This window comes from Cuculus canorus, chromosome 16 (genome assembly GCF_017976375.1).
Source record: "Cuculus canorus isolate bCucCan1 chromosome 16, bCucCan1.pri, whole genome shotgun sequence".
Taxonomy (NCBI): Eukaryota; Metazoa; Chordata; class Aves; order Cuculiformes; family Cuculidae; genus Cuculus; species Cuculus canorus.
Genome location: NC_071416.1, coordinates 15,381,722 through 15,393,859, shown reverse-complemented (window position 1 = coordinate 15,393,859; position 12,138 = coordinate 15,381,722). Strand labels below are relative to the sequence as shown.

General features: G+C 39.9%; 1 protein-coding gene across 1 annotated transcript in view; it reads right to left on the bottom strand.

The window, feature by feature from the left end:
- ATP9A (ATPase phospholipid transporting 9A (putative)) overlaps positions 1-12,138 on the bottom strand; it is a 60,010-nt gene that overhangs the window by 23,876 nt on the left and 23,996 nt on the right. The window contains exons 9-14 of the mRNA XM_054081348.1: positions 10,779-10,854; positions 7,619-7,695; positions 6,897-7,057; positions 5,984-6,126; positions 5,122-5,234; positions 2,089-2,301 (exon numbers count right to left, since the gene is read on the bottom strand). Of these exons, the coding sequence (XP_053937323.1) occupies positions 2,089-2,301; positions 5,122-5,234; positions 5,984-6,126; positions 6,897-7,057; positions 7,619-7,695; positions 10,779-10,854 (783 nt within the window). The remainder of the gene's footprint in view (positions 1-2,088; positions 2,302-5,121; positions 5,235-5,983; positions 6,127-6,896; positions 7,058-7,618; positions 7,696-10,778; positions 10,855-12,138) is intronic.

The following is a 12,138-nucleotide window of genomic DNA, read 5'->3' as shown; positions in this document are numbered from 1 at the left end:
GGATTTCAAAGGCTGGCTTTAACAGGAGTCCAAAGCTATTCCCCTACAGGGAATGTTATTTAACAGCACTGCTCTCCTCTCAAGGACTCAACTTGTGCTGATCCCACGTTTTGTACCATCTAGTATGACATACACAGAGCGTGTCTAAACAATATTTGTATATCTAAGACCTACAGACAAGATTTCCTCAGTGCAGCAGAGCATATCTGATTTCTAAACTTGCTGTAATTCTCTACTTAAGACACCACAAGAAAGGAAAAAAAGAATTTAAACAATAATCTTGGAAGGATTAGTTATCATGCTATAGTAAAACAAACAAACAATAACCCCTTGAGTATTTGAGACAAATTGCTATGTAAACATTTTAAAGACAGAACTGTATAAAGTGAAAAAGAAAAATCACTGACTTCACTATATACCACAGTATATAGGTAAATAAAGTGAGAATCTGTGCAAAAATAGCCTGTAAATGCTTTAGGAAAAAAACTTAAATGCAGATCACAAAAACTACCATCTGGAAATCGTTCAGAACTTGTTTCAATCCAAAGGCAGTTGATTTCTATAAGCTGCCTTTACCATGGAGAGCAACACATTAGCAGAGAAAAGCAGGTAAGCAAAACATCGACCTAGATTATGTGGTGGGAGAGGACACACACGTAGACACACACATGCACACTGCTTACCAGCTCTAAAGCCAGGGAGGAGTAAGTGCTTGTTGTCACTGCAGGCACATCAATGTTGGGGGGAGGGGGAAGCAAGATGCAGCTTTTATATAATACAGACAAGAACATCTTATATGCAATGAATAAACTGTCTGTATTTGGGAAAGAAAAACAGTAGAGTGGATATTTTGAAGGTACATGAAGTGTGGAAACTAACTCAGTATGCCAGTCTTTCATTAATACATACAATTTCCGAAGTCCTCACATAATAAGGCTAACGAATAAATTTATTTCTATGCAAATAATTTCTCACTCCTATGAGTGAAAATTCCTAACAATGAGGAAAGCCAGCTTCTCTTTTAATGTCAAAGGTGCAAGTGCTACTATTAGAGGCAAATACGTTTTATTTGGGGCAACACATGGAAGAACCCTTCCAAATGTAGTCAAGTGGGCAATATGATCTCATAGGATTCTTATGGGAAGTTTCAAACTTCAGTCTCTTCCAACAGCAAAGAAGTATAATTGTACCAATCAATAGAAAACAAACTCTTTTACCTTGGTTGCGCTAAAGAAGATGTATCCAAGAAGCATAACCAATACATGAAACTATACTCTATTCCTCCTGTCTGCATCACAGAAGGAGCCAACACTAATCAGATTTTCCAGATTTTGAAGAGGATGGCTAAGAACACTTTAATCATAGGTCCTGTATTAAACACCACCTCTCCTAGGTTCTGTAAAAGTCTCCAGTGAGTCTCTGGAGAGCCGCAAAGTTTCTCTCTCCTGTACCACCCTGCGTAGCCTTGGCTGGACTGGGTGCTGCCAGAGAACCGGCAGGGCACAGCTCTGCTCAGAGACAAACTCTTGTACACTATGGTTACTCTGAAGAATTACTTTGAGCTCCAGATCTGTTCCATCCACACGGGCAGCGATGTGTCCTGGGGTTAGCAGTGCTACCCAGCATGATTTACAACTTTTCACTTGGCCTGGAAGCTCGAACACTTTGCAGATCAGGGACAAGCTGACTCGTGGGAGCGCTCCAACCCCCTCCCACAAGTCATGCCTCCAGAAAAAGACAAGATTGCCTATAATTTACCAGATGTGGTCAAAGGGACTCAGAGTTGAACTGCGAAATACAGCCCGGACAAAGGGTGCAGAAACATGAGAAAAACTGTGTGATGTAGAGGCTGATACAACAGCCAGACACGAGTCACCATGTAGCCCGATAGCCTCAGGCAGAGGGAGATTTCGCTGAAGTATATCAGCTGAGAGGGCACTTACGGTCTGTTCATGGGTTATCAGTGCAATAAATGCATTAAGACATTATCCCCTTCGCTACACTGGAGTACATTCACCACATAATTTTTTTTCTTCAGGGACAAGCAAGGTCATATTTATATTTCTATATACCCAAATGGATACTGACCTCATCAGGACTGGAGGCCTGGTACACCCTGCAGGAGTCCTCATAGTGTCTCTCAGCTTCAGCCTGGTCCGTCACCCCATTGGACTCATACACTGGTGTCACGTTGTGGCACAGCGCGATTGCCTTGACCGCCTCGTGGACTCGGCTGCTCATGGTTTTACGCACCTTGGTGGCTAAGGTGAGGCCCTTCACAGCAGGTGGGTCCTGAGATTGCTGATAAAAAAGGAAAGCAGAATAAAGTCTTACTGCGGGGAAAAAAAAATTAAATTAGGTTTTTACTTCAGTGAAGACCACACAGGTAACAGCTGTACAGATGCTTACGCCCCCAGAATGAGACACGCTCTTCAAACACTTTAACTCAGAGCATCACTAGGAATACACCCCAGCGTAGTGCAACTTCTTTATATTCTTCTTTATATTTATATTCTTCACTGTTACTGGTGGAGTAAAATGCCACAAAAGAGCTACCTAATTTTGTGGAACAGCAAACTCAGAAAAAGACCCTTTGTTGCAGATCCACCCAACACCAACCGGCAGAAGACCAAAGTCAGAAGACTCAGTGCAACTACTTTTTTGCTCCAAATGGCTCTGAAAATTTGAAGTCAATTTGGTTTCATGTGCAAGAGAATATAATTGCTGAAAACGGAAAACAGATGACTCGTATGGATGTAGAAAACCTTAATTACATTCATTTAATTTTTAATACTATTTTTAGTATCAGAATGGGAGTCTTCACATAATTGCACAATTACTAAATTATCCTGGTTGAAGAAGGGACACACAGTGATCCAGTTTCCTGCTCTGTTAACCTTTAGTGTCAAGAGGACAAAAGTTTCACTTCCAGGTCAAAGGCCACAACATGGTAAAAATAAGAGCAAAGAATAAGAACTGCAGTTCAAAATGAATCATTGCCAGCAAATGCTTCTCATTATAAGGAATCTCACTTTGGTAATCATAAACGTTTCATGAGACGTATCCCTTACCAGCGTAATTCCACACTCCAGTGATTAGGACACAAGATTTTCAAATTAATATTGCTGCTCATCAGCACTGTTGCCACAGGTTTTAACCAAGTCAAATACCAGCCAATCCTCAGCTGAAGTGCATTTAGATTGATATACAGCACAAGTCACAGACTGGATCAGTCAGTCTCACTCCGATATTCTTGACAAATATTGAATATTTTGGCAAATAATTAAGCAGCAGTCACGTTTTCTCTTGAAAAGATGGAGCACAAAACGAGGGCAAATAGATCTGAAATTTGTGGAGTTTTTTAATTTTGGTTTTATTTTGGTAGCTTTGGGGGTTATGGATTTTTTTTTTTTCTCCTTTTTTTTTAAAAAAAGGTACATTTCAGTCATGTAAAGGCTTCAACATCAAGAGAAGAACCAGATGCTAAGAAAGCTGTGAAAGCATAGCAGGGAAAGATAGAGACAGCTTGAGGAGTTACAAGTTACCTGAAACACATGCCAGCAAAAAAAGATAATTACTCAAAATACCAGGTATTTATCAACTGTCATACGCTTAGTTAAAAGCACATTGCAGCCTGACAGCCTGCCCAGGGAAAAAGCTATGCCACCACATGGATCCCTGAGGTCAAGGAAACCTGCTGAGCCTCTCTACCACCACGATCAAAATCCAAAAATAAAAATCCTATTTACAGTACATGGTGCCTTTTTCCAGGCAAGAATGCTGGCTTCACGTTTCACTTTGTGGGGGGTTACAGAAAGTGCACTTCAGTCTAAAATGTCTAGAGCAAAGCAAAATCAGCGTGACGTCTAATACCCAGCTCACTGCATCGGGTGTGAACGCTCACGGAAAAGCACACGCTCTTTGAAAATTACTTCTGTGGTTTCTGTAGGATGAAGCAATTCCTCAACTACTGAGAACTGAAAATGCTTGACATACAACAGGGGAGTCGTAATTCATCACTAACGTCTGCAGATTGTGTTTGTGGAATCACATTTACAAAAGAGAAAATCTAGTTGACACTAAGTCACACAAAAAAAAAGTTATGCCTAGCTGCGGTTGAAAGAAGAGTTATTAACAGAAAAGGAAAAATAATGCTTCCATCATTACATAATTGGTGACAATTCTTAAATCCTTTACAAGCACCAGAGGCTGGAACATCAGCCAATGACAGCTGATTTATTTTTTTTTTAAAGGTAGTACTATTCTTAAGTAAAACCTCATCCTTTTTTTTAAGAAGGAAGCGTCTGTATCCATATGAAGCCTCAATTGATAAGCATCTTGTCTGCCGTGACATGCTAAGGAATGCAGTTTGCTAACGCAGACAAGTTACATGGCATTACCTGGTTATCATACAAAACTGAAATAAGAGTCTAAGAATAGAGATGAAGGCTTTTTAGATGCTGGGTCACTGTGATACCCAAAGAGGAATGCGAGGGAGAGGCAGCCCAAACCAGGATTTTCCTGCTCTATATTTACATGTTGACTTTGCTGCCTATTTCTCAAAGCAGATGTCAATTATGCACCACATAAGATCCTTAGTGTAAAATAAACCCACTTTCAATACTTTCTTTTTTAACAATTGGGCCCAAAGCAGCGATATTGGCACACTGTTCTCTGATTACTGCCTCCTGAATATTACTCGTCGTTGCTCTTCTTTTATTATTGCCCCAGCACATCGAAATTCAAACAACATCTTAATTCACTAAATATTACCAAGGTCAATTTTTCAACAAAGCAAGTGCTGTGGTTGCTGTAACGGTGAAAATCCAAATAAAAGTACGGTATTTTACAATCAGGCCTTGGTAGCAAGACAAGCACATACACGCACATACACGTACAAATCCGTGCATGTGCAGTGGCAGATAAAGACTTATGGATGTGAAAAAAACGCTGAATGTGATAGGCAATCATGATAATATTGGTGTATTAAGCGTCCAATGAACTTCAAACTTTTCCAGAAATGAGTAGTCACTAGAGGCAGATCCCTGCCATATTAATTCACCGTTAGATTTGGAAACTCTTTGTTCATGAAACAATTTAAGTAACGCAATGTAATTCTACCTGTGTGTAAATACTGAATATGTGGCTCTGCACTTCATCCATGGAATCTAAGCCATAAGCTACTGTTCCCAGGTGAAGGCGCTTGAAAACCATCTCATTCTGCGTAAGAGTTCCTGCAAGACAAGCAGCCATAGACACGGAGTGAGAACCAACATGCTTGTTCCCCAGCACACATTCTCATCCTTGTAGTACCCCAAAATCAAGAGAAACTGGGCCAGAAGCTGAATCAGTCCCAGCACAGGCTGAGGCCAGCAAAAATGACAATATTAAAACAGAGGGCTGATTCTCCTGGGAAGCAGTAGTGCACATCACCGCGCCAGGAAATAAGAATAACATTTACTCCAAAGTCAGTGCCAGGAGGCTTAATTCCGGTCTTACGGGAACTAAGGAAAACTTCCAGAAACAATGTCAACGGGACCAGGATTTTATGTCAGACCAAGCTTTTCATTACAGCTGAAGTCTTCCGAATTCAAGCTCAACTTTTAAAGTGTAAGGACAGCAGCAGACCGGCTGATGGTACGTTTTTGCCTCCTCATGTAAACATCCTTCATCTGGCTTTAAGAATTATAACTAAAAATTTGCTTTTAATTTTATTCTTATTCTCAGGTTTTGGGTTAATATCACACAAAGTATTCTTTGAAGTGGTATGATGTTCTTGTTCTATCTCATAGTGCATTCGGAACAAAAAAAAAGCAATTTTTTTCCCCCAAAAAAATGATTAAATCATATTGGTAAAGTGACAGGAAATACATACTTCTTCTAGTCTAAAGAAATCTTACATTATACTCTCTGGCTGGCCAAACATAACAAAATCCGAACAACAACATAGCATGACTCAAAACTGAATTTTTTACACAGATACCTGTTTTGTCTGTAAGCAAATAAGATATCCTCCCCAGCTGCTCAGGAATAGTGCTGGACCGAACCACAGTCCCAGGGATTTTGGAATCTCTACGGATCACCCAGCTGTAGACAATTTTCCCCATGTCCAGATTCACACGTAAACTAAGCAGGAAGAAGGAGAAAAAGAAAAACGTATCTCCAGTTAAACTTTGGAAGAAATCACTGTGGACTGACACAGTGCAACAAAAGGGCACATTTTCCACACTGAAAGTGAGCTGCTAAAGAAGGTGTTTTGGGAGAATTTTATCTGAAATCAGTGGTTGGGTAGCAAATGGGGAGGAGGGTGGTGCATTGCTGCAGTGGAACTGTAACTCAAAAGACAGAAGATAAAATTGTCTGGAGGAGAACAGATATTGTTTTAGGGGAATATGGACACAGACAAGTAAGGACAGCGTGATTGATACGCAGCCAACAGCTCAAAAACGGAAAAGAAATGAATCCCAGACCTACACTGAAAGTAGCAATCTACTTATTAATACAGTGCAATTAAATATTAAAGTTTTAGTCCCCACTAAAAGGCAATTGGGTCCTATTACACTATATGCTGTATAAATATCTCTCCTTTTCCATTTTTTCACTCTGCTCTTATCAAAGTAACCAGGCAGCCTGAACACTGAGAACAGGAGCCTTAAATGACCAATGCACAGCCTGAGTTAGAGTGGTGGACACGCAGGGTGAACACGCCAAACAAATGCAGCAGAAAAAACAAAACAATTCTTATGTTAAACAGTAGTTTTATTTCTATTTTTAAATTTCCTTACTTGTCAAATGGGAAATAGGTTAAGATTTTACATGCCTGTTCATACTAGAAGCATGGAGGAGGATGCAACAGAAAGAGTATTTTTGCTGGGAAAAATTAGCAGCCACCTTACCTAATGGGAATGATGTTTGAGAAGAGAAGGAGAAATCTTATGATCTGAAGATACCAACGGCCAGCAAAGTGCTGAAGGGCCACCATGACAAGTGAGACCACCACAAGGGCCCCAAACAGGATCTTGGTAAGACAGTTCACTTCCAAATCAAAAAGACCAATCTAAAGAAACAAAAGACATTTCAAACACACAAGAGAAGACATGAGTTCAATGTAATATTCACAAAAGGAATGAACTGCCAAATCCAAAGAGCTATTCTCCACTAGTCAACTTCTTTTTTAAAACACTACAAACAAATTTATAAGCAATATTGTTGCCAGCTGACTAAATAAGCTTTCCACCCTTTGGAAGCCAAGCAATGCATGAAGAGGTGTGAGAGGACTCAAGCTGCCAAAAGCTGCAGACTATATAAACATCCCTGCACCTCGACTCAGCTTTGCTATGATAAAAGAATGCAGAAAAATAAGTTAAGTTTTGTTCTTCTAACTGGGACCATCTCATTTTAACCATATAAACCAATGGTTTTGCCCATCTTAAGAGTGAGAAGATAGACATAGAGTAGGATCACAAAAAAAAGGTGAAATAGGTAGCTATTTTGAGTCATAAGCTGGAAGATGTAAATCGTTATTCCTATGGGGAATAGCATTTGGAAGGATTTTCTTTAAGAAATGATACAATTTTTGCCTCTTTTTATTTATTATAACACTGTTTCCTTACCATACCTTACTTCTTGGGTTTGAAGTATTCATCACACTGCGCAGTTCCCTTCCAGTGTAAAGTACAACTCCCACAACAGTACCTAAACAAAACAGAGCATGCATCAGCTGAAGAAAAACAAACTCCGTTTGTTTGTTTTCTCTATAAAAATACTGATTGGATCCAAAGCCTTGGCAACTGGAAAGGATTTTTAGCTGGTTAATTTCAGAAGCAATAGCAACAAGAAATTAAAAGAGCTGATAGCTGAAATAAAACCCAGGAAAACACAGACTTTGAACAAAAGACATCCTACAAAAAGTCAGTAAGTCTTTGAGCACACTATCCATATGGTTCTGCTTGATGTAGCATCACAGACTGTATCCACTAATGTGCATGGAAAGAGAAGTCAACTACTTTGCTCTCTTGACTTCCCCTGACTCCCATTTTCATGTCAGTTGTTGCTCCCCACTATAAATAAGTTGCTATAGATGGAGGATTTCTTGATTTTCCTCCCACCACTTTGAATCCCATTTAGGTGTGGATAAGTTTGCCTTAGACCAGAGAGTTGTCTTTCACCGTGTGTCAAAACTAAATCAGTGTAAGCTATGGTTCTTCTTTATTGGTGAAGGTTGCCACAATCAAGAGCAAAACCAATGAATTCCAACAGCTGTCAAAGACAAAATTACCTTATTTTAACATCTACAATTGACTTGAAGTATTTGTCTAATTGCCGTTCTCACTGAGAGGCATATCACGCCAACTCCTACTTTACTGTAACAGATGGAGCTGCTGGGAGCCTACCAGTATATTTTAATGCAATGTCCCATGGTTGCTAAAGAGCTGAGAGCAAAGTTCTCCCTTGTCTTCCACCAAAACATAATACAGTTGATCACTATGAATTTCCGGCTTTCTACAAATTCTTCTTAAAGGCTTTGCAAAAAGCCATGAAGAGGAAGCTAGCTACCACCAAGAGTTCAAAAGCTATTGCCAAAGTCTAAATTTCTACAGGAAAAAACAAGCACTGCTGCAAATACATTGCCATTTTATACTTTGCTATTTCCCTTCTTCCATTAACAATCAAAGTTTTAACAAGCTGCAGGGGAATTAATTATTTTTAAATAAATAAGAGTGATTCAAAAGACGTGGTTTCTAAAAATAAGCTGGGAAACATTCCTTTTAAAAACAAAAACAAAAAAAACAACAACAAATCACTGGAGCCAGATGGCAGGTGGTGGCAAGATCATCACAATTCAAATCAACAGATGGCACAGCTACTCCAAATTAACTGCAAACAGTCAGAGTCAGACCCATTCCTACTACAGCAGATGGAGAAAGCCACATAACTCTACTTTGTCTTACAAGCAAAGGCTGTCCCAGTGAGATGGCATCCCCACAACTTGACAGCTTTCACTTGCAGAAGAAGAAAAATAATATCCCCATTTTTTCATAACAGAAATAACCTAGAACATGCTATTTATTATTAACACAGGAGAAACAAAACTGAGTATTATATCGATCAAGTCAGTCAAAATAAGGGGGGAAAACCTGCCAGGACTAGAAAACAGCTTGAAAGCACACTGGTACGTATAAAACCAGTGTTTCTAGTTGTTTTACAGCTATTCAAAACAGACCTGACTGCAAAATCCATTTGGAATTATGAAAATATTTGCAAATATTATTCCTATTGACTGAACTCCAAGACGTCTATCCACAAATAGCGTTGTTCATATTCAGAAGGGAGGACTGGATTCAAACAGTAAGTTCATTTGGGCAGAGCGGAGGTCGTTGCGTGCCTTGATACAGACACTAAGACGACCCAGAACTTCTAAGCAACACTGAAGTAGTGAGCAGAGTGTAGGCTGTGCCCTCCTTTGGGGAAAAACGTCTGCACCCATGTGTGTATTACACACAGTTGAGCGTACAGCAGAGGAAGAGCTTTTTCCCTCAGCAGGCGGTGGCTGTGAGCATGCTGAGGGCAGGAGAGCACTCTCCTCCCACTTTAGCAGGACCTGTTCCCTGGGACACTCCCCCGTGTCACGATGCAGCCGTGGCAGCGCGAGATCCACAGTGGCTCAAGAGCTGGTATAAATTAAAGCTTCAATACAACAGGCAAAGAAAGCTCCCAACTCTCCAGAAAAGGGTGCAGCATGGAGTGTAGGCATACAGGACAGAAACACAAGAAAAATGGCTTTCTGTCTCTCCACCTATTTCGTTCAAAATCAGGATCAGCTGAGATCCAGGCATTAAGCAGCATGATGGGTATTTGAAGTTGCCAGGCTGATTATGTGTGTCTACACTTGCAGAGAAAGAAGGCAGGTTACCTACTGCATGGCAATTACTAATCTATAAACACAATAAACTTGATTAAACGGCATTCGGACACCTAGTTTTTTACAATACCTTGGTCACAGCACTGTGAAACACCAATACATTTCAAAGAAGAGTCAGAGCAGGATTTGAAAGAAACATACAGGAATTCATTGTTTTCTGCTTTTAAAAGAGCAAATCAAAATCTCTTCAGTGCTTAAAAAACACTTCTGAAAATCATGTTTCTTCCTACTATTAATTCCAGGTATAGCTTGGTACTTCACAGTCAAGTTTCTCCCTTTGACAACTTTAATTCGAGAACTGTACTGCAGAATTTCACCCCTCTCCAGCTATTGCCTTGCAAATTTTGCAAGTGCCCTGGATAGAAGAGGAACTTGGCTTTTATTTGACAAGCCTCTACAAGGGGGCATTGATTGATCTCAGGCCTTGGGAGATTATTGTATACATAACCCAAAATCTGTCAGAGAATTTATTTTTTTTCCCTTTTCAAAAGTATATAAGATGAACTCAATAGAAGCACTTACCTGGGAATCTTTCATCTTAACTGCTGTTACCAGAATCTATTTGACACCATTTCTGTTACAGATTAGGATGTCAATATGGAGAGCAATTAAGTGCTATTCTGGCCCTAGATGCTAAAGAAGTGCCCAAAGGCCACTCCAATTCTATCTCATCTAGGAATGTCCAAGAGGCAATTAGATGTCAGCTCAGGTCCCCAGAGGTGTTAGGACAAGTGGGAAACCTCATTCCAACCGCTAATTTCTCCAACTGACAGATATTATTATTCCATCACCAAAAGAACTTTAAAAATTGTTAACATATTCCCTTAAAAAAAATTTAGACGTGCCTCCATCCTACCTGATGCAATCACTGTGCTCGCCCATAGGGTGTTCTCTATGCTTAAACTTTCATTTACTGGAGGGTCACTGTCCTCCTACAACAGAATAAAAAGGAAAATAAACAAACTTGTCAGTAATGCAAAAGACCAGTGGATGACAAGAGTGAAGCAGAGGTGTTTGGAGAGGGATGCTGGGAGAGACCGGGCTTCTTGGCAGGATGGAGGATTTTTAAGCCCAGGTAAATGTCTGGTTGGATTAAAGACGAGCACTTTGTTTCAGTGCAACACAAGGGTCGTGGAGTGAAAAAAAAAAAATCTATTACGATATCTCTGCTGCTGAAGCCCCTAAGAATAATAAATTAGAAAGGGATTTGTCAGCAGCTCTCCAGGGACCACAGAAAAATGTTCCCTCACTTGGTTCATGCGGATTAATAGCATTTCTCCTGCTACTGCAAGATCTCACTGAGAACCTTTTAGGACTGCTCAGTGAAGTCTGGAAAGTTGTCTGATACGCACCAGAGAAGAGTTACAAGAAAGCACTCTTTCTCTTAAGCACCAAAAGATTAATTCTAGACAACTGTACCTTTGCATGAGAAAAGGAACGTCTGTATAGCTTTTATACAAGAACTGTCTTCCTGAGCCACTCAAACTCTTCTTTCATGCCAGCACTATTAAATCCGACCAAACTGAGCCACAAAGATATAAGGGCAAAACCTACAATTTTGAACTAAAATATAAGCAAACAACTTCTAAAAAGCTGTAATTGTCTCCTATTTGTTATAAAACCATTTGTCCTCTGAAAGCTCTCCAAGGGTTTAGATGCATCTCTCAAAAAAATAAATTCATAATCCCACTGAGATGGAAATGAACCCAATCTTTTGCCCAAAATAGACAATGCACCTTCCCAGCAAATCAAAAGACACACAATTTTTAACGGTGATATTTCACAGTGGCTCTGAACTGCTGCCCTCTGAAATGGCCCAGAAATCACTGGATTGCAATAGAAGGCAAAAATCCAACTGACTCAGAATTACGACTGCGACTATCTGATACGGTGAAGATTCCCTGCCCTTCCACAATTAAAGACTTTTAATCCTATAGAGTCCATAGTGGTTCAGATTTCAGGCTGAACAGGCACTATGAATACCTATCTACCAGTCTGTAAGTGCTCAGGTCTAATACCTTCAGAGTAAGGTCCTTAATCCCAAACAGCCTATGACATTGCCTCCAAGTAAAAGCTGTGATAACCATATTTTTGTTTATTTCAGATTTATTTCATGGATTTTATGAAGAAAAAAAAGCCCAAAAAACCAAAGAAGAGACAAGGAAAGGCAAGAGAGACTTCACTATTTCTCCTGAAGATGTCTGGCATCCTGGTAG